Here is a 24193-nt window from a genome sequence, read left to right on the forward strand (position 1 = left end):
TTAAAAATGTTTTTTTTTATTTTATTTTTATGACATCAAGAATGCTTCACAAGAGCTCCACCTAGTGGGGCAACATACACCCAAAGGGTTATATCGAGGACGGAAGCAATATTTAAAGAAAAAGCAAAATTTAAAGATTTTTTTGTGGACATGTGCATGTGGGTGGGGGGAGCATGGGGATGCAGTGGTGGTGACAGGACAATAAAGGGCAAGAAACTACAGTGAAACACTGCTTGCTCGAGGTCGCATGGGGATGAGCAAAATGTTCAAGTTATCCATGGTTTTGAGCGACCCAAACATTGACCAACATATGAAGAATATTGAAGTTTGTTTTACCAATTGTCATTGGGACCATTTGCAGACGAAACAGTGATGCATAATAATAACATTTAAAAACAAGAGGGCCATGATGGCCCTATATCGCTCACCTGTTATCATTGCACTTGAGGACAAGAAGGTCCTCAGAAAAAATGTCCAAAGGACAGGAACAACAAAGGGAAGAAATTAAACCAAAAAGGAAAAAAAAATCTTACAAGGTACAGATATGTCAAAATACACTTAAAAAATGGAGGTACCATCCATGTTGTACCACAGAAAAGTGGTCTCGGTTTTTCCCTACAGCCAATAATAAAAAAGATACTAAAAACAAGCTATTTATAGTAACGTAAAAGAGAAGTACCGTATTTTCCCGAATAGACGCCCCCGGGGGCGTTACATTTTCCAGAGAGGTTCATTTGAGGTAAAAAAATAAAAAATTAAAATTTTTACAAAACTTAAAAACATCGTTCAAACCAACTGTAAAGTGTTTCTGTGTTGTTTAATTCCCCCAAAACGTAATTATTTGGCATGCAATTTAATGCAGTGTGTCTTAAAATTATGCATTTAAATACGGTACCTCATGTATATGTATTCCGTGACACGCTCGCGACATTACACATTACGTCATCATACCCAAACAGCTGTGTACTCCGATAATATTTTCCTTAGTACATGCGGGTACTGCAATACACAAGGTCAGTGGTTTGACACGCTGCTCATGTGCCGCCTTTTAAATTAAAAGTTATTAGAACTGCCGAAGAAAAGGTTAACACTTTGCCGCAAATTTGTTTAAAGTCAACAGGAAGCTTGTGCGCGGGTGGTGCAAAAACAAATCAAAAATGGATTTACCGTTTAATTTTCTATTTGATGATTGGATACGTATCGTACTTAGTATAAACGTTTTGGATTTACGGTACATGTACTGTTTAAAAGTGTGTTTAATTCTTAATACACTGGATACTTACTGTAAATTACTTATTATGTGGACTTATAAAAATGAGGTAGGTGATTTTTTTTCGTTCTTGTTGACTTTTTTCCCCTCCAAAACGGGTGGGGGCGTTAATTAGAGGGGGGGCCTTAATTCGGGAAAATACGGTAATTAAAAAAAAATGATTGTAAGTTAACAAAAGAAGGATCTGCCAAATAAATCTGTTGACATAAATTTCAGATCAGTATCTTCATTAGTTACAGAGATTTACCCATTTTAATTTGAAATAAAGGGAGGTAATTTGACATAAAATCAGTCCATAGTTATCTACCCTCATTGGCTCAGTCCAACTAATGACAATAATGAAATTTCAAATAAGTCCTGTAAGTACTTACTAATATAAATCCATTTTGATTACAATCAGGGGAGTTAATCAGATATAAAATAACTCTGGAACCTACGAATGGATCTGATTTGTCATGGAGTCCAAAATTTATTGTTGTTGAAGATATTTTAAAAGTTTGTATCAAATAAAACCATAACTGAAGTCTCTATATGGCTGCAAAAGCCAAAATAGCCAATTTTGGACCTTTAAGGGGCCATAACTCTGAAACCCATGAAGGAATCTGACCAGTTCAAAAAAGGAACCAAGATCTTGTGGTGATACAAGTTTTGTGCAAGTTTGGTTAAAATCAAATCATAAATGAAGCTGCTATTGTGCAGACAAGGTCAAAATAGCCAATTTTGGCCCTTTCAGGGGCCATAACTCTGGAATCCATTATAGGATCTGGCCGGTTCAAGAAAGGAACCGAGATCTTATGGTGACACAAGTTATGTGCAAGTTTGATTAAATTCAAATCAAAAATGAAGCTGCTATTGTGCAGACAAGGTCAAAATAGCTAATTCTGGCCCTTTCAGGGGCCATCACTCTGGAACCCATAATGGAATCTGGCCAGTTCAAGAAAGGAACCGAGATCTTATGGTGATACAAGTTGTGTGCTAGTTTGGTAAAAAGAGGACCATGATGGTCCTGAATCGCTCACCTATCCCCACATGACCCAGTGTTGAACTGAGTATGATGTCGTTATTTCTATTATTTGACATAGTGACCTAGTTTTTGAGCACATGTGACCTAGATATCATCAAAATAAAAAATTCTGACCAATTTTCATGAAGATCCATTGAAAAGTATGACCTCTAGAGAGGTCACAAGGTTTTTCTCTTATTTGACCTAATGACCTAGTTTTTGAAGGCATGTGACCCACTTTTTAACTTGACCTAGATATCATCAAGGTGAACATTCTCACCAAATTTCATGAAGATCTCATGAAAAATATGGCCTCTAGAGAGGTCACAAGGTTTTTCTATTATTTGACCTACTGACCTAGTTTTTGACCGCACATGACCCAGTTTCGAACTTGACCTCGATATCATCAAGCTGAACACTCTCACCAATTTTCATGAAGATCCATTGAGAAATATGGCCTCTAGAGAGGTCACAAGGTTTATCTATTTTTAGACCTACTGACCTAGTTTATGAAGGCACGTGACCCAGTTTCGAACTTGACCTAGATATCATCAAGGTGAACATTCTCACCAGTCTTCATGAAGATCTCATGAAAAATATGGCTTCTAGAGAGGTCACAAGGTTTTTCTATTTTTCAACCTACTGGCCTAGTTTTTGACCGCACGTGACCCATTATAAACTTGACCTAGATATCATCAAGCTGAACACTCTCACCAATTTTCATGAAGATCCATTGAGAAATATGGCCTCTAGAGACGTCACAAGGTTTTTCTATTTTTAGACCTACTGACCTAGTTTTTCACCGCACGTGACCCAGTTTCGAACTTGGCCTAGATATCATCAAGATGAACATTCTGATCAATTTTCATGAAGATCTCTTGAAAAATGTGGCCTCTAGAGAGGTCACAAGGTTTTTTAGATCTACTGACCTAGTTATTGACCGAACGTGATCCAGTTTTGAACTTGACCTAGATATCATCAAGGTGAACAGTCAGACTAATTTTCATAAAGATCCCATGAAAAATATGGCCTCTAGAGAGGTCATAAAGTTTTTCTATTTTCGGACCTACTGTCCTAGTTTTTGACAGCACATGACCCAGTTTCGAACCTGACCTAGATATCATCAAGGTGAACATTCTGACCAATTTTCATGAAGATCCATTGAGAAATATGGCCTCTAGAGAGGTCACAAGGTTTTTCTATTTTTAGACCTACTGACCTAGTTTTTGACCGCACATGACCCAGTTTCGAACTTGACCTAGATATCATCAAGTTGAACATTCTGACCAATTTTCATGAAGATCCATTGAGAAATATGGCCTCTAGAGAGGTCAAAAGGTTTTTCTATTTTTAGACCTACTGACCTAGTTTTTGACCCACATGACCCAGTTTCGAACTTGACCTAGAATTTACCAAGATGAACATTTTGACCCATTTTCATAAAGATCCCATGAAAACTGTGACCTCTAGAGATGTCACAAGGAAAAGTTTACACAAAGCTCACCTTGTCACTTCGTGACAGGTGAGCTAAAAACAAAAAGACGTATTACAAAAGTTATCTATGATAGACGTTTCAATAGGTAATTTGTCAATGGCACATGTGAAGTAACAATTAAGACTTTTTCTTTTAATTAAGGTCTCATAATTATCATCTCAATTTTATGGAAAGGCTATATTATTTCCTTTATTTGCATTCAAACAACTGCTGATTAAAATATTAAGATCTCAAAATTATCTTCTCGATACCACAGAAAAGATGTTATTAAGTAAAAACATACTTGCTTTAATCTAAAACAAACAATAATTGATCAATAAAAGTAAACTGTTCTTCAACCTTTCATCAATAATTAATCTCATTATCAGATCAAATATACCGACAAACAAACATTTAAGATAGTCGGGGAATAGACCACACAATTCTCACTGCGTGCAAACATAGTAATGTACCTATACATTCTGACCGCCGAAGGTGTGAAACCTTTTGACACCTCTGCCAGAAGAGTAAACTTAAACACAGGAGCCAGGTGTCATGCTCAAGCAATCACGTTATTGATGCTCGACCCAGCCATGGTAATTTCACACAGAGAGTAGATTTATTTTGGGGAGCAAAAAAATACTAGAGAACAATTGTTATGGTTTAGGTTCAATGACAAATTTCAGCAAAGTTATACATGTAAGTTTGGAGAGGTATATGAAAAATTGTATACCTGAGTTCAAGTTCTGACTGTCCTGGTCCCTTAGATATAATCTCCTGTGACAGAAGTTCCAGTTCTGGAGACAGGCTGTCTAAACTACTACTGGAGTCTGCCAGGAAATCAAAGTCTCCGAATAAAGAGCTGGTGTCAGAGATCTCCAGAGTGGCTAAACTACCTTCATCTGCTGTAAGAAAAACTAGTTTATTTCCCTAGCAAAAGAGTAAGGTAGAGGTGGTCCTAAATCCTCAAGTTCAAATCCTTGTCTAGAAGACATTTGACTACAATCTCGTAATTAAGTTCATACTTAATTAAGTTCATACTTTATCATAGCTCTTTTCCTTCACCTTGTAAAGCCAGTATTACTAGCAGGGGTAGATTTCAGGTATACATTTCCTTTCAGATGGAATAACTAACATCAACCTTTCTATGCCTGCTTGTGGCAAGTGATTCTGCCTTTGTGACCAGTACAGACCAAGATCAGCCTGCAGAATCATGGTCTACACTGTTCGCTTTTCAGTCAGTAAATTTTCAGTGAACACCCCTTCCAATAGTGAATGGTACTGCCCAAAGCGAATGGAAGACCAGTTCATTTTAAAAATTTAGCAGTATTTCTCAGTTTCATAACACAATGACAATGCTCATCAACTTCAAACATCATTTCTCAACATGCCCCCTTTTTATAGGCAGTATACATATAGTAAAACCTGTCTTAACCCTTTACCACAAAAAACAGAAGCCAAAGTAACCTCCTTTACATAACACTGATAAGTGATAATCAATAATCAATAATCGGTATATGGCTTATAAGCCTGACTGTCTTATCTGAACAGAGGTGTTGGCATTATTTTGTGATTACACACACTTATGTTAATAATATCATTTTAATATGTTCTGTAAGTTTGACAATTTTTTTGTCAATTTAAAGTTTATAGTAATTTAAATTCTCTTTCCGATGATACAAAATTCAATGTAGTTTCTCTTTGTGTTTCGAAGATATAAAGTGTTTAAGTAAGGGAAATATATTTTTAGGCATAAATTTCTGTTTTGGATTGGTTTCAAATTGAAATTCATATCATTTGATTTTGATGTTTGAGAGTTCGATTTATAGTTTATAGACTCGTCTGCCGAATAGGAATCAGTATGTATTTACATAAAAAAACGACTATCATACTGAATAACACTACATAAATAACGGATCATAAAATTATTGAAAGTGCAAAAAGATCACTGACCTCGAGACTCGTAACCGAACAATACTTGTGCTGAAGATTAAAATATTTTTAGATAATATTACGTAATTTTTTGCTGATCAATTGTCGGCACATCACGGGTGACTACCGCTGCAATTAACTCTTGGGGGGTCATAAAATATTTGGAAGTCGCGGTCCTTCTGTTTTGATTAACACTTCCCGTTATGTAAGGCCATAAAATCCCAGCCATCGTATACACAAATTGTTGTTTAAGGGAAATCTGCATATATATCACGTGTGACCTTCATGACCTTACATATTTAAAAATACTTAGATGTTAAATGGTTGTTATTTTTAGAACAAGGAAAGTCCCGCAAACCAGCCAGTTGCAAGTAGTTTTCACAGTAATTTTCCGTGACGTAGCATCATGCACATGTAGGAAAAAAAACCCGGTGTCTTTGTTTGCAAAGTCCTCAATAAATTTAAATAGTAACCACATGATCTTTTATGCGAATATTGATGATGAAATCCAATACTTTGCATTAGTAAACATACGGAACTTTTTTTTTTTTAGGAAAAGAATGAAAATAAAGCGATTGATTATGAGACATGGGGATATTCGTTTTTGTTCAAATGGCCGATACTAGATAATATACATTTTTATCGAGTAATCGATAGACATGGGTCAATACGTTTCTGTTTGGTAATCGATAGATACAGTGATAAACGTATCGGTGTGGTAAAGGGTTAAGCAGCCAGCCAGGGGAGTGGGAAAAAGTGGCTGCTTACAGCAGATAATTTATAGAATGAATGACCATTTTGGGAAATGAGCAGTGTTTTTTCTTTTTCTGGACAATTTGGGTCCAAAATTGGGCCCCAATCCAAATGGCAAATAGTATGTTTTTTTCCCAATTTCAAAGCTAAAATTCCTTAGTTAAATTTTTTCTACCTTTTCCCAACATTTTCAAACAACAACGTACCTATGAAACCTTGAAACACAAGACAATTTCCTTACTTAATGCATAATGATAAATTTTATGACCATTTTTCTCCTTAAATGTGACATTTCAATAGAAAATATGACTTTTAACAATTCCCAATTTAGATGTTTTACGACACATTTTTCCCAATTGTAAAGGCCCCGGCCCCATTCCCAAATCAGTGGGAAAAAAACACTGATGAGACACTGACTGCTTAATAGAGGTGACCGCTAAAGCAGGCTTTACTGTATGATAATCCAGTGAAATTCAATACCTCTTGACAACTGTGGTTTAAGAACCACATCATCCGACACTTCTGTTGATACAAAACTGATGTTCTTAGGGAGTGGTCTCCCTCTACTGTCTGTGTCAGCTGACTGGGGTACAAGTGTAGCATTCTGTCCAGGGTAACTGGCATTCGGAACATCCTCATCTAGTAAGGATAGTGATGCAAGACTAGAGCTGGAAACTAAATACAGACATAGGTTAGATACAACTAGAAGTTTATAATCACCTTTTATATAAAAGCTACAGTGCTTATTCAAGGTAGAAATTAATTAAGGCTGTTCCCTCATCATTATTTACAAGTGATGTTAGGTTTGAACAAATCCTTTTTCACAAGTAAGCAAAGTGATCTTCAAGAATGAGCCACGTTTTTATACTTTCATGTTGTAAATAAATGAGCCGCACCATGAGAAAATCGACTGGTCAGGATCCATGCTGTTCACTAACGGTTTCTCTAATTGCAATAGGCTTTGAAAGCGAACAGCATGGATCCTGACCAGACTGCGCAGATGCGCAGGCTGGTCTGGATCCATGCTTGTCGCAAATGCACTATGTTGGTTTTCTCACGGTGCAGCTCAAATAGACTAGAGGACCATGATGGTCCTGAATCGCTCAACTCTTCCCACATGACCCAGTTTTGAGTATGACGTCGTTTTTTCTATTATTTGACATAGTGACCTAGTTTTTGAGCTCATGTGACCTAGTTTTGAACTTGACCTAGATATTATCAAGATAAAAATTCTGACCAATTTTCATGATCCATTGAAAAATATGGTCTCTAGAGAGGTCACAAGGTTTTTCTATTATTTGACCTATTGACCTAGTTTTCGAAGGTACGTGACCCTGTTTGAACTTGACCTAGATATCATCAAGGTGAACATTCTCACTAATTTTCATGAACATCTCATGAAAAATATGGCCTCTAGAGAGGTCACAAGGTTTTTCTATTTTTATACCTACTGGCCTAGTTTTTGATGGCACAAGACCCAGTTTCGAAACTGACCTAGATATCATCAAGGTGAACATTCAGATCAATTTTCATGAAGATCCATTGAAAAATATAGCCTCTAGAGAGGTCAAAAGATTTTAATAATTTTAGACCTACTGACCTAGTTTTTGACCGCAGTTTACCCAGTTTCAAATTTGACCTAGATATCATCAAGATGAACATTCATACCAACTTTCATACAGATCCCATGAAAGGTATGGCCTCTAGAGAGGTCACAAGGTTTTTTTATTATTTGACCTACTGACGTAGTTTTTTAAGGCACGTGACCCAGTTTCAAATTTGACCTAGGTATCATCAAGGTGAACATTCTGACCAATTTTTATGGAGATCCATTCACAAATATGGCCTCTAGAGAGGTCACAAGGTTTTCCTATTTTTAGACCTACTGACCTAGTTTTCGACCGCACATGACCCTGTTTCGAACTTGACCTAGATATCATCAAGATGAATATTCAGACCAATTTTCATACAGATCCCATGAAAAATATGGCCTTTAGAGAGGTCACAAGGTTTTTCTATTATCTGACCTACTGACCTAGTTTTTGACGGCACGTGACCCACTTTCGAATTCGACCTAGATATCATCAAGGTGAACATTCTGACCAATTTTCATGAAGATCTCATGAAATATATGGCCTCTAGAGAGGTCACAAGGTTTTTCTATTTTTAGACCTACTGACCTAGTTTTTGACCGCACGTGACCCAGTTTCGAACTTGACCTAGATATCATCAAGGTGAACATTCAGACCAACTTTCATACAGATCCCATGAAAAATATGGCCTCTAGAGAGGTCACAAGGTTTTTCTATTATTTGACCTACTGACCTAGTTTTTGATGGCATGTGACCCAGTTTCGAACTTGACCTAGATATCATCAAGGTGAACATTCTGACCAATTTTCATGAAGATCTTATGAAATATATGGCCTCTAGAGAGGTCACAAGGTTTTTCTATTTTCAGACCTACTGACCTAGTTTTTGATGGCATGTGACCCAGTTTCGAACTTGACCTAGATATCATCAAGTTGAACATTCTGACCAATTTTCATGAAGATCTTGTGAAAAATATGGCCTCTAGAAAGGTCACAAGGTTTTTCTATTTATATTGTGACAGGTGAAAAACAGATATTGTTTCCTTTCAAAAAAGTTTTCAATTCACAATAATATGGTGTCCATGTGACAAAACTGTAATTTAAATGCAAATATGTTTCAAATAAAGATGTTCTTGGAAGCTTTATTTAAGGACATGTTCCTCTGACTAGGTAATATTAGTGCAAAATTTGCACAACAAAAACATATTCCTATATCCAATGTCAAACCATAACATTATATCTTATCAAATGACTGAAATTCACTTTTTTAAATCTTTCAAATTTGAAATTCATAAATCCAGATCAAATAGCCATTTCAGTCAAGGGAACAAAATTTTATGCCAACAGAATCAAATAATACTACAGTAATTTAACCTTTAGCCTGCTGGTGGCAAGTGATTCCGCCTTTGCAACCAGTGCAGACCAAGATCAGCCTGCACATCTGTGCTGGCTTATCGTGATCTGCACTGTTTGCCATTCAGTCAGTAAGTTTTCAGTGAACACCCCTTGAATAACAAGAGATCACAGAGTGATCTTGGTGCCCACCAATGTGCCATTTTTGAGTGTTCAAAATTTCAAGGTCAAATTTCATTTCCGTACACAACACTGTGCATGTGGTCCAAATTCGAAAGCTGTAGCTTGAGAAATGTGAAAGTAGGTCACTAGGTCAATGTCAAGGTCAAAGTTTGTTTCGGTATACAATCCTATGCATGTGGTCTAAATTTGAAGCCTGTAGCTACAGGAATATGTAACAATGTGAAAGTAGGTCACTAGGTCAATCTTAAGGTCAAAGTTCATTTTGGTACACAAAACTATGCAAGTGGTCCAAATTTGAAGGCTGTAGCTTGAGAAATGTGAAAGTAGGTCACTGGGTCAAAATCAAGGTCAAATTCTATTTCGGAATATAAAACTATGCATGTGGTCCAAATTTGAAGCTTGTACCTTCAAAAATGTGAAAGTAGGTCACTAGGTCAATGTAAAGGTCAAAGTTCATTTCGGTACACAAAACTATGCATGTGGTCCAAATTTGAAGGCTATAGCTTGAGAAATGTGAAAGTAGGTCACTGGGTCAAAATCAAGGTCAAATTCAATTTCGGAATATAAAACTATGCATGTGGTCCAAATTTGAAGCTTGTACCTTCAAAAATGTGAAAGTAGGTCACTAGGTCAATGTAAAGGTCAAAGTTCATTTCGGTACACAAAACTATGCATGTGGTCCAAATTTGAAGGCTATAGCTTGAGAAATGTAAAAGTAGGTCACTGGCTCAAAATCAAGGTCAAATTTTATTTCGGAATACAAAACTATGCATGTGGTCCAAATTTGAAGCCTGTAGCTTAAAAATGTGAAAGTAGGTCACTAGGTCAGTGTAAAGGTCAAAGTTCATTTTGGTACACAAAACTATGCAAGTGGTCCAAATTTGAAGGCTGTAGCTTGAGAAATGTAAAAGTAGGTCACTAAGTCAAAATCAAGGTCAACTTTTATTTCGGAATACAAAACTATGCATGTGGTCCAAATTTGACGCCTGTACCTTCAAAAATGTGAAAGTAGGTCACTAGGTCAATGTGAAGGTCAAAGTTTTTTTCGGTAAACAAAACTGATGCATGTGGTCCAAATTTGAAGGCTGTAGCTACAGAAATGTGAAAGGTCACTAGGTCAAAATCAATGTCAAATTTCATTTTGAAACACGGAACTATGCATATGGTCCAAATTTGACGCCTGTACCTTCAAAATTGTGAAAGTAGGTCACTAGGTCAAAATCAAGATCAAAGTTTTTTCAGTGCACAAAACTATGCATGTGGTCCAAATTTGAAGGCTGTAGCTACAGAAATGTGAAAGAAGGTCACTAGGTCAAAATCAAGGTCAACTCATGTCAAGGTTCATCTTGCCACTCAAAAATATACAAGTGGTCCAAATTTGAAGGCTGTAGCTACCGAAATGTGAAAGTAGGTCACTAGGTCAAAATCAAGGTCAACTCATGTCAAGGTTCATCTTGCCACTCAAAAATATACATGTGGTCCAAATTTGAATGTTGTAGTTATTGACAAGAACATTTTAAAAGCTTTTCCCTATATAAGTCTATATGAACCATGTGACCCCCGGGGTGGGGCCATTTTTGACCCTAGGGTGATAACTTGAACAATCTTGGTAGAGAACCACTAGATGATGCTACATTACAAGTATCAAAGCCTTAGGCTTGTGGTTTGGACAAGAAGATTTTCAAAGTTTTTCCTTATACAAGTCTATGTAAACCATATGACCACCAGGGCGGGGCCATATTTGACCCTAGGGGTATAATTTGAACAATCTTAGTTGAAGACCACTAGATGATGTCACATACAAAATATCAAAGCCCTAGGCCCTGTGGTTTTGGACAAGGGGTTATTCAAAGTTTTTCCCTATATAAGTCTATATAAACCATGTGACCGCCAGGGCGGGGACATATTTGACCCCAGAGAAATAATTTGAATCATCTTGGTAGAGGACCACTAGATGATGCTTCAAAGCAAATATCAAAGCCCTAGGTTCTGTGGTTTTGGACAAGAAGGTTTTCAAAGTTTTTCCCTATATAAATCTATGTAAAATATAGAAATAAACAAAGGGTCATAACTCATTCATAAATTGTTGAACCAGTCTGATTTTCAGGGGGACACAACTAGGGTACCAATACATCATTCTGACAAAGTTTGGTCAAAATCCCCCCAGTAGTTTCTGAGAGATGTGATAACGGGAAACTGTTAACGGATGGAATGACGGACGGACGAACCACAGACGCAGAGTGATTTTAATAGCCCATCATCTGATGATGGTGGGCTAATAAATGGTACTTCAGAAACTGAATGATAGACCAGTCCATTTTAGAAATTTAGCAGGGTAAAGATTACATATCAAACTACCAGTTAAACGAGTAAATAAAATGATACGTACATGCTTTACTTTTGAGTTGTTGAAATGCTGAAAGTGACAATACAGGTAGTGGCCATTCAAACTGATGGTGAATATCTCTCAAAGCACTCACAAAATCTTCAACTTTACCGGAACGTAACCTGAAAATGTTCACTTAAAGATGTTTGTGTTTCCTAAATGCCCATAAAGAGAGATTAACCTTAAGCCCAATGCCGGCACGTGATTCTGCCTTTGCGACCAGCGCAGACCAAGATCAGCCTGCACCTCCATGGCTGATCACAGGTGCAGGCTGATCATGGTCTGCACTGTTCCCTATTCAGTCAGTAACTTTTCAGTGAACACCCCTTTGAATAACAAGTGAATGAAGTATTGCCATGCAATACAAATCCCCTACTGGAAGGCACCTAATTTTCTCTACTGCAGTATAACATAATGAACTGATATCTGTCAATGATGTATAAACAATATTGTACTACATATACAATATGTTATAACAACACACTTGGATTAAAATGTGCATATATAAAAACCCACAGTTGTTTTCATATTGAATTTTTTTGGCTGATTATAAAAATGTTATCATGTAAGTTATTTATAGTAACAACAAAGGGAAATTAATCTTTAAAAAAAAATAGATAAATAAAAAAAATCTATATAATATAAGTCCACAAGAAACTTTTTACCAGGTAGAGATAGGTCAAAATACATCTAAAAATTGGATGTAACATGCATGCTGTACCACAGAAAAGTGGTCTCGATTTTTCTCTACCGCCAGTAATAAAAAAGTTACAATAAAATCTATTTATAGTAAAACAAAGGGACGTAATTCTAAAAACAAGGATGCCTCATGGTGGTGAACATTTGGTCCAAGTTACATCAAAATCACTCCATGCATGAAGAAGAAATGTTCCTTACAAAGTCATTCTTGAATTTGACCTTTGACCTCTAAATATGACCTTGACCTTAGACCTAGGGACCTGGTTCTTGCGCATGACATGTTGTCTTATCCAGGGGAATATTTGTGCCAACTGATATCTAAATCCTGCTTTGCATGACAAAGTTATAGACCGGACAGGAAAAAAAAATCCTCTTGACCTTTGATCTCAAAGTGTGACCTTGACCTTTAAGCTAGGGTCCTGGGTGTTGCGCATGAAACGTCGTCTCACCATGGGAAACATTTATGCCAAGTAATATTGTAATCCCTTGATGGATGACAGAGTTCTGGATCGGACAGGGAAAACACCTTATTGACCTTTGACCTCCAACTGTGACCTTGACCTCTGAGCTAAGGGTCTGGGCTTTGCGCATGACATGTTGTCTCATCATGGGAACATTTGTGCCATGTAATATTAAAATCCCTTCATGGATGGCAGAGTTATGGACGGGACAGGAAAAAAACTCTGTTGATCTTTGACCTCCAATTGTGACCTTGACCTTTGAGCTAGGGGTCCGGGATTTGCGCATGACACGTCGTCTCATCATGGGGAACACTTGTGCTAAGTGATATTAAAATCCCTTAATGAATGTCAGAGTTATGGACCGGACACGAAACAGACCCTGTTCATGCTATGTTAACATTTGACTGCTAAGTGTGACCTTGACCTTTGAGCTAGGGGTCTGAAAGTTGTGCACGACACATCGTCTTATTATGAGGTACATTTGTGCCAAGTAATATTAAAATCCCTTCATAGATGGGAGAGTTATGGACCGGACAGGAAAAAAGCCTTGTTGACCTTTGACCTCCAATTATGACCTTGACCTTTAAGCTAGGGGTCCAGGTTTTGCGCATGACATGTCGTCTCCTCATGGGGAACATTTGTGCCAAGTAATATTAAAATCTCTTCATGGATGGGAGAGTTATGGACCGAATAGGAAAAAAGCCCTGTTGACCTTTGACCTCCAGTTGTGACCTTGACCTTTGAGCTAGGGGTCCGGGATTTGCATACCACACATCATCTCATCATGGGGAACATTTGTGCCAAGTAATATTAAAATCTCTTCATGGATGGGAGAGTTATGGACCGGACAGGAAAAAAGCCCTGTTGACCTTTGACCTCCAATTGTGACCTTGACCTTTGAGCTACGGGTCCGGGTTTTGCGCATGACACGTCGTCTCATCATGAGGAACATTTGTGCCAAGTAATATTAAAATCCCTTCATGGATGACAGAGTTATGGACCGGACACGAAATTTAGGATGGACGGACGGACGGACGGATTGACGGAAAAGTGCATTCCTATAGTCCCCGAAACTGGTTTTCAACCAGTAGGGGACTAATAAATGGTACTGCCCAAAATGCATGATGGACCTGTCAATTTTAGAAATTTAGCAGGCTTAAGGTTAATGGGCCATTTCATGAATATATCAACTGAAACTAAAACATCAGTACTTGTAGGAACTAACTGAATCAAATTTTTTCCAGTGTATTATTGTTGTCTAATAGGTTACTGCAACTGAAAACACTGTAGTAACAAGGCTAATGGAGGAACTGTTGATTGCTCCAAGACATGGCTTTGTCAAGTGATGACTAATAAAAATGCACCAATTAATAAACAATACTGCAATAATTTTAGGAAAGAACAGACTTTCTGCATTATGCACTTCTGCTCATTGCTTTCTGTCATTACAAAAGATTTCTTTAATTCTCTTCAGGCACTGCAGTCATTATCAAGGAAAAAGATGGAAGAAAAGGAAAATAATTATTTTGAAAAAGTCATACAAAGTAATTATTTTTGTACTGAAATCCCTTTTAGTGATATAATCTATATTTCAAATTTCACTGGAAAGTCTTCAGTACTTTTGAAGTTACACTCCACGCACTGAAAACTAAGGATTAAAGGGAGTTAATTAAAAAAAATCCAAAAACTGAGTTCTGGTTCTTGTGTAATGCACTCACTCTATTTCGTATTTATCTATATTTCTAGTTTCATAGAAATGTCTTCAGTTCTTTTGGAACTATCCTCCCCACAAGGCAGATCTCTCTTCAAATATAGAGATGGCATGCTTAGCTATTTCGATCCTTGATAGTGAAACAAGGCATATCTGAGGAAAGAAGAGCTACCGATGGAGTGATTAATAACCCCCCCCCCCCCCCCCCCCCCCCCACCGATGCAGATGGTAAAAAGTAGTATAAGACAAACGTTTAAGTTTGAGTCAAATCTTTTTAGTAATAACAGGGCAGAGTGAAAGTGATTCAATACATTTAATACACTTTGCTGAATAATGGATGTATTGACAAGAGCACAGCCTTGCAGGTGCAGATGCTCATCTAATTTTTTTGTCTCTGTATAACAGAAATATTGTCCTACCCATGATTTTCTAAGTGCAAAAGAGGCCAAAATTCTTGCAAAAGGCAATGTAGAGTTATGGTACTTGCTGTGCAGAGTCAGCTTTTAATGGCGAATACTTGCTCCAAGTTTTAAAGCAATAGCTTTGACCGTTCAGGAGAAAAGTTGTCCTAAATGCAAAACTTAACCAAGAAATCTGATATTTTCTAAGTCCAAAAGGGGCCATAATTCTTGCAAAAAGCAGGAAGGAGTTATGTTTCTTGCTGTACAGAGTCAGCTATTGATGGTTAACAAGTGTTGCAAGTTTTAAAGCAATAGCTTTGATAGTTTAGGAGAAAAGCTGACCTAAACATAAAACTTAACCAAGAAATCTGATATTTTCTAAGTCCAAAAGGGGCCATAATTCTTGCAAAAAGCAGGATGGAGTTATATTTCTTGTACAGAGTCAGCTATTGATGGTGAACAAGTGTTGCAAGTTCTAAAGCAATAGCTTTGATAGTTTAGGAGAAAAGCTGACCTAAATACAAAACTAAACTAAAGAAATCTGAGATTTTCTAAGTCCAAATAATTACCGCAAAAAGCAATGTAGATTTACGGTACTTGCTGTACAGAGTCAGCTTTTAATGCCAAATAACTGCAGCAATAGCTTTGACCGTTGAGGAGAAAATTTGACCTAAATGCAAAACGTAACCAAGAAATCTGATATTTTCTAAGTCCAAAAGGGGCCATAATTCTTGCAAAAAGCAGGATGGAGTTATGTTTCTTGTTGTACAGAGTCAGCTATTGATGGTGAACAAGTGTTGCAATTTTTACAACAATAGCTAGGATAGTTTAGGAGAAAAGCTGACCTAAACATAAAACTTAACCAGGCAATGCCGACGCCGATCAAGTGATGACAATAACTCATCTTTTTTTCCAAAAAATCAGATCAGCTAAAAATGGATATATTTCATGCCAGAATAATGTACCTTGTGTGATATGATGAGGGTGACAATGTAGAACAACCATTCTAAGTCTGGATCAAAGCCATGAAGTAATAACAACACAAAGACAAAATGAAAAAAAAAAATCAAAAAATCCTGCAATATGAAGTAAATAGGGGACAGAATTCATGAAATACATTAGCTGGACTTAAGGACCTTGTTTCATATGACATGGGTAATGATGTGGAACATATTTCAGGTTTGAATCAAATCCATTCAATAACAACAGATACAGTGTGAAAGTACATAAAAACTATGGCCTTAAATTATAAAATAATTCAAGAAAATGCCTCATATGAGAGTTATGGACCTCGTGTCGTATGTTGGTGATGATGAGAAATAACTATTTCAAGTTTCAAACAAATCCATCTAGTAATAAGAGAGACTCAAAATTTTAACTAACAGAAGGATGCCTGACGTTTAAGCAAAAATGTTGATACAGGACAATGGACAACAGACGATAGACAGCGAAAGTCAGACACCGGACCATCCACCTATACTAATAGCTAACACTGAACAAAGCTCAGGTAAGCTACAAAAGGGAAATAATTCAAAGTCAGCAGGGTAAGTTATCTAACCTTTCTTTTTTCAGCCATGCTACCATGTGGAAATCCTTGATATTTGCTGCAAAATATCCGAGATCTTTGAGTCTGTTGGAGGAGAGCAATTTTCTTGCATGTCTGAACAGTATTGAGTCTATGTAAACCTGATCGGCAGTGGAGTTGGTCTGAACGGGGCGGGGTGATGGTCTGAAATTAGAAATCAATATTTTACATTGTTTCTCTGCTTCTAGCAATATACAAAATAACACACGGTGGTTATAAAACATCTTACAAATAAAATAACAAGAGCTGTCACAGGAGACAGCGCGCTCAACTATTTCGATGCTTGATAGTGAAACTGCGCACATCTGAGGAAACTAGAACTGTCACAGGAGTGACTCATACCCCCACCATACGGTCTTGTCACAGAAGAATGGCAACCATAAGAAATCTTAAAAATACTTAGTCTTTGGAGTACTTCATCCTGGGCTTCCACATGTAAGTAATACTAGTATAATACTAGTATAGTAATACTAGTAAATACATTAAATCTCTAATATTAGAGATACACTAAAAGTGAATACAAAAAAGTGTCTTACCGACCCATGTTACCACAGAAAAATGTATTTACTTTTTACATAGGACTTATAATAAAAAAGTTAGAAAAATACCTAAAATATTGAAAATCTAAAAATAGGATTTCTAAAAAATAGACTAATTCCTGGAATTTAAGGTGAAGAAACTCCATACAAAAGTTAAAAAAAGGTTACTTCCCTTTGGCTCTAAGCCAATCAGAATGAGATATAGTGAAAATACATCAAAATTAACCTTAAATTCTAGGTAAAAGGGGACACAATTCAAGAAAAATTAGTGTCAGAGTTATGCACCTTGTGTCACATGATGTGGGTGATGAGGTGGAACATCTATTTTAAGTCTGAATCAAATCCATTCAGTAGTAACTGAGATATAGTGAAAATACATAAAAATTAACCTTAAATTCTAAGTAAAAAGGGGCATTATTCATGAAAAATTGGTGTCAGAGTTATGCACCTTGTGTCACATGATGTGGGTGATGAGGTGGAACATCTATTTTAAGTTTGAATCAAATCCATTTTGTAATAACTGAGATATAGTGAAAATACATCAAAATCAACCTTAAATTTAAAGTAAAAGGGGACATAATTCATAAAAAATTATGTCAGAGTTAAGCACCTTATGTCACATGATGTAGGTGGTGTGGTGAAACAACTATTTTAAGTTTGAATCAAATCCATTTAGTAATAACTGAGATATAGTGAAAATACAACAAAATTAACCTTAAATTCTAAGTAAAAGGGGACATAATTCATGAAAACTTGGTGTCAGAGTTATGCACCTTGTGTCACATGATGTGGGCACATGATGTGGGTGATGAGGTGGAACATCTATTTTAAGTTTGAATCAAATCCATTCAGTAGTAACTGAGATATAGTGAAAATACATCAAAATCAACCTTAAATTCTAAGTAAAAAGGGGCATAATTCATAAAAAAAATTGGTGTCAGAGTTATGCACCTTATGTCACATGATGAGGGTGATGAGGTGGAACATCTATTTTAAGTTTGAATCAAATCCATTTAGTAATAACTGAGATAGAGTGAAAATACAGCAAAATTAACCCTAAATTCTAAGTAAAAGGGGACATAATTCATGAAAACTTGGTGTCAAGAGTTATGCACCTTGTGTCACATGATGTGGGTGATAAGGTGGAACATGTATTTTAAGTTTGAATCAAATCCATTTGGTAATAACTGAGATAATAGATTTCGGGACGCGACGCGACAAAACTGACTCCTATATACCCCCCTCAAACATGTTTGGTGGGGGTATAACTAGAGCTGTCACTGGAGTGTTCAATGACTCCGATGGTGGATGAAGATACTGCACAATAGCTTGAGTCAGTGTCAAAAATATCAAGTAATAAGAGAGGTAAAGATAAAGTGTATCAAAACACTATATAGGTACAGTTCTAATCAAAAAGGGGGCAGAATTCATATAATATTGGTGCAAGAGTTATGCACTTGTGTCATATGATGTGGGTGATAAGGTGGAACAACTACTTTAAGTTTGAATCAAATGCATTTCATAATAACTGAGATATAGTGAAAATGCATCAAAATTAACCTTAAATTTTAAGTAAAAGGGGGCATACCGTATTTTACCTAAGTCTTGGGACAGCATAAAATAATTATTTTTTTCACTGTCCCAAGACTTATTTCCCGAAAAATAATTATTTTGAAAAGTGTCCCAAAAATATGGACACAATAATCGTCATCGGGTAACATCCCCCACCCACCCGTGTTGAAAGCGGGAAAAAAACAACGATTATCGGTAATTATTCTGTTGATAAACAAAGTAATTGACCTTGTTTTCATCATCAATTAACACCCCCTCAAAGAGCTAAAAGAAGTGTGTCGGTATCATGACATTAGAAGTGGAGATCAAAGCGGTATAGTTTCCCCGAGATTTTCATGGCATTACGTCATGTTTTCGCGCCATGTTGCACATCACTGTTTGATCGTACCGCCTCGGTTAAGTGCTGAGAAGTAGATCTAGTGTTGTAACAATCAATAAAAAAAGCTTCTTTTTAATTTGTTAAAGCGAATGTGCAATATCCCGTATAAACTGACAGGTAAACGTGTCAAACTATAATAGCGGATATCTTACCTCTGTGACCTATTTGCCCTCAAGGAAATTACGAAATGGTTTGAGAAGAATATCTTATTATAAGGTGTCGTGTCAAAAAATACATGTACATGTACAAAGATTCATTCAAAACTTATTAAAAATACGCAACAACATCATTATTGTTTTTGTTTTTTAACCGCATTTTCTATTTACGTTCACGAGTTCACGTAACAGAAATCTGTTTGCCAAAAATCGTTTTACTTCATATTTTTAAATTGCTGCCGCCTTTTCATTATTTAAGATTTTTCTATTCTGTTTTTTGTACTTTCTGGTCAAAAGTCTGAATTTTATGCCCATAGTTTGTATCATTTATTTACTTTTAGAAAGAAATAAGTATTTAGGATCGCGCTGTTTTGAAATTTTGCAAGTAATTTTATGAAAATTCGACCGTTTTTATAGAATTTTGCCAACATTTCTGTCGATACCTTTTTAAAATCGTTATAGAATTCAAACTATATTACTTCTCAATCGGTGTTGAAAATCTGAAGCGATAAAATAAAAAAATGAATGCGTGACGCGCGTTTTTTGTATACGTGTCGATGAACAAAAGTAACGGCGTTGTAAGTTAGACATTACGATAGGTTGCACGTGCTCGTGGAATGGAAAATTACCGGCAGGCGTTTTGATATCTGTACGATTCGCGGGTAAATTCCAGTCAGTGGTAAATAAAAATAAACAAATAACGGAAAATGGACTTCCTGGCTGCAGCAAAAAAAAAAAAAAAAAAAATACAACACTTTACTAGTAAAAACACGACACGAAAATGTTAAAAAAAATAGTCTTTGGTTCTTATAATTATTTGATATTTTGATCGATACAACACCATACAATGTATAATAACGGTATTTGGGTTACATCTTGAATCAGTACAAACCTTAGTCCCAACACTTAGGGACGAAAAATACGCTGAGAAAATACATGTCCAAAAACTTAGGGTCAAGAAAAATAATTATTTTTCCACATTTTAGGGGTGTCCCAAGATTTAGGGTGTCCCAAGACTTAGGTGAAATACGGTAATTCATGAATAATTGGTGCCAGATTTATGCACCATGTGTCATATGATGTGGGTGATAAGTAGGAACAACTATTTTAAGTTTGAATCAAATCCATTTAGTAATAACTGAGATAGAGTGGAAGGGTATCAAATCATTAACCTGAAATTCTAAGTGAAAAGGGGGATAATTCATGAAATATCGGAGCAAGAGTTACCGCCTATGTGTCATATGATGTGAGTGATGATGCTGAACAACTATTTTAAGTTTGGATCAAATCCATTTTGGAATTACTGAGACAGAGTGGAAGTGCATCAAAACTTTAACCTGAAATTCTAAGTAAAAAGGGGGATAATTCATGAAATATTGGTACCAGTTTTATGGGCCTTGTGTCATATGATGTGAGAGATGATGTGGAACAACTAAATTCAGTTTGAATCAAATCCATTTAGTAATAACTGAGATAGAGTGGAAGTGCATCAAAACTTTAACCTGAAATTCTAAGTAAAAAGGGGGGATAATTCATGAAATATTGGTGCCAGAGTTACGACCCTTATGCCATATGATGTGGGTGATGATGAGGAACAACTATTTTAAGTCTGAAGGAAATCCATCAAGTAATAACAAAGATAAAGAGAAAGTGCATCAAAACATTAACCAAAGTGCAACGCAGAAGGACGCCGACGCCGGGTCGAGTAGAATAGCTCTCCATACTTTGTATAGTCGAGCTAAAAATTAGATTCCCTTCTGATATATGAATGATTCAATAATGAACTCATAAAACAGGTTACAGAAAACCAACATTGATCATCTTATGCAACTGCTGGCCCGGACCTGGGGCTCCATGGTCAACAAATTTGATAGGACATTAAATCACTTTCTACTACTAAATTACTATCGGTCTTATGGACATGATTCTATCTAGAGGTCCAGTACAAAGGTACATGTACAAGAACAGAAAAATGTTTAAACTATGAGTATTTTACATCTTGAACAATCCTCAAAATACTGAAATTATTCACATTCTTCACTAAGAGTAAGAATAACCTGTAGTGATACAAAGAAAATTTAGAACAATGACACAATCTCTAAGCTTTATTACCTAACATCTCTAGTTAAGTTTGTATGAATGTCAAGGAAAATGTAAGAACCTTTTTGAGATCATCTGATTATCAGACTTGGTATGTGTAAGTTTGACCTTCTCCTTTGATACCTCCCTCACAGCTGACTCTGCTGTGACACTGGAGCTCCGAATCCGGCTTACGTTACTGACACTACTGAAGGTGAAGTCACACTCCTCCCGGGACATTGCCGGACTTCCAATATAGGACCCTGGCTGTACTTTCCCCTGGTTGAACACTAGAGGCGGAGACGCATCAGCATCATTAGGATCTGAAAATATTGTCATCATAATATACCTGAATGGTGTTCACAAACAAAAATATGTAGCAGAAAGTGGAATGATATACAAATAATTTAATGAACACACTGTGCATATTTCTGAAACTTCTTATCTTTGTTTATCATAGAAGTTTCCTAGAAATTTAAAAACTGATCTGGATACTTGACCAGTAGATTAGAAATTTCTGAAAAGAATGCTCTTCTGAAAGAAAATATTATGAACAAGAGCTGTCTCCATAGGATGACACATGCCCCCAATGGCACTTTGAATGAATAGTTATGGCCGATGTTAGAGTTTAGGACCTTTGACCTACGGACCTGGGTCTTGCGCGCGACACGTCATCTTACTGTGGTACACATTCATGCCCAATAATTTTAAAATCCATGCATGAATGACAAAGATATGGACCGGACACGCCCATCAATGCACTATCATGAAATATGACCTTTAACGTCTAAGTGTGACCTTGACCTTTGAGCTAAGGACCTGGGTCTTGCGCATGACATGTCGTCTTACTGTGGTACACATTCATGCCAAGTTATTTGAAAATTCATCCATGGATGACAAAGATATGGACCAGACATGAATGCACTATCATGAAAACTGACGTTTAACGTCTAAGTGTGACCTTGACCTTTGAGCTACGGACCTGGGTCTTGCGCGCGACACGTCGTCTTACTGTGGTACACATTCATGCCCAATTATTTTAAAATCCATCCATGGATGACAAAGATATGGACCGGACACGAATGCACTATCATGAAAAATGACCTTTAACGTCTAAGTGTGACCTTGACCTTTGAGCTACGGACCTGGGTCTTGCGCGTGACACGTCGTCTTACTGTGGTACACATTCATGCCAAGTTATTTGAAAATCCATCCATCGATGACAAAGATATGGACCGGACACGAAAATTGCGGACAGACCGACAGACGGTTCAAAAACTATATGCCTCCCTTCGGGGGCATAAAAACAGTCTCTGTGTCTTCATCAGTTAAAAATGTAAAATTCAATGTGGTTTAAAGTTGGTATTATAACATTCCCACGTGAAGTTATAAGACCATCCTTTAAGATTATATGAGACCAGCATCAGAATGCAATCATGTCATTGGTCAATTTGGAAACAGTATTCAGAGACAACAAATCAGATTCTGGGAGTTTTGAAACTAGTTTTCTAACTCAACTTGATAACCTGTAACCACAGTATCTTTACAGATGGTGGTGTCATGCCATTTATGACAGCCTCACAGTCAGGCAGACCTTTCAAACAAGAGCACCACCTTGCGGGTGCAGACGCCCATCTGATTTTTTTGTCTCTGTATAATAGAAATATTGTCCTACCCGTGTGTTTTTATAATATTTTCTAAGTCCAAAAGGGGCCATAATTCTTGCAAAAAGCAAGATGGAATTATGTTTCTTGCTGTACAGAGTCAGCTATTGATGGTAAACAAGTGTTGCAAGTTTTAAAGCAATAGCTTTGATAGTTTAGGAGAAAAGCTGACCTAAACATAAAACTCAACCAAGAAATCTGATATTTTCTAAGTCCAAAAGGGGCCATAATTCTTGTAAAAAGCATGATGGAGTTCTGTTTCTTGCTGTACAGAGTCAGCTATTGATGGTGAACAAGTGTTGCAAGTTTTAAAGCAATAGCTTTGATAGTTTAGGAGAAAAGCTGACCTAAACATAAAACTTAACCAAGAAATCTGATATTTTCTAAGTCCAAAAGGGGCCATAATTCTTGCAAAAAGCAGAATGGAGTTATGTTTCTTGCTGTACAGAGTCAGCTATTGATGGTGAACAAGTGTTGCAAGTTTTAAAGCAATAGCTTTGATAGTTTAGGAGAAAAGCTGACCTAAACATAAAACTTAACCAAGAAATCTGATATTTTCTAAGTCCAAAAGGGGCCATAATTCTTGCAAAAAGCAGGATGGAGTTATGTTTCTTGCTGTACAGAGTCAGCTATTGATGGTGAACAAGTGTTGCAAGTTTTAAAGCAATAGCTTTGATAGTTTAGGAGAAAAGCTTACCTAAATATAAAACTTAACCAAGAAATCTGATATTTTCTAAGTCCAAAAGGGGCCATAATTCTTGCAAAAAGCAGGAGGAGTTATGTTTCTTGCTGTACAGAGTCAGCTATTGATGGTGAACAAGTGTTGCAAGTTTTAAAGCAATAGCTTTGATAGTTTAGGAGAAAAGCTGACCTAAATATAAAACTTAACCAAGAAATCTGATATTTTCTAAGTCCAAAAGGGGCCATAATTCTTGCAAAAAGCAGAATGGAGTTATGTTTCTTGCTGTACAGAGTCAGCTATTGATGGTGAACAAGTGTTGCA

The 24193-nt window shown here is 36.6% G+C and overlaps 1 protein-coding gene across 3 annotated transcripts in view; it reads right to left on the reverse strand.

Annotated features, from left to right (window-relative positions):
- The window catches only part of LOC123525171 (guanine nucleotide exchange factor subunit RIC1-like), a 126923-nt gene that overhangs the window by 22982 nt on the left and 79748 nt on the right, over positions 1 to 24193 (reverse strand). For 2 of the 3 annotated variants that reach the window (XM_045304010.2, XM_045304006.2), the window contains 5 exons: positions 21609 to 21849; positions 16776 to 16946; positions 11949 to 12067; positions 6913 to 7107; positions 4481 to 4652 (listed from right to left, as the gene is read on the reverse strand). In XM_045304010.2, coding sequence (XP_045159945.2) covers positions 4481 to 4652; positions 6913 to 7107; positions 11949 to 12067; positions 16776 to 16946; positions 21609 to 21849 — 898 coding nt within the window. The remainder of the gene's footprint in view (positions 1 to 4480; positions 4653 to 6912; positions 7108 to 11948; positions 12068 to 16775; positions 16947 to 21608; positions 21850 to 24193) is intronic. The other variant, XM_045304008.2, reaches the window with a different exon arrangement.

Source organism: Mercenaria mercenaria, chromosome 3, assembly GCF_021730395.1.
Source record: "Mercenaria mercenaria strain notata chromosome 3, MADL_Memer_1, whole genome shotgun sequence".
NCBI classification, from domain to species: Eukaryota; Metazoa; Mollusca; class Bivalvia; order Venerida; family Veneridae; genus Mercenaria; species Mercenaria mercenaria.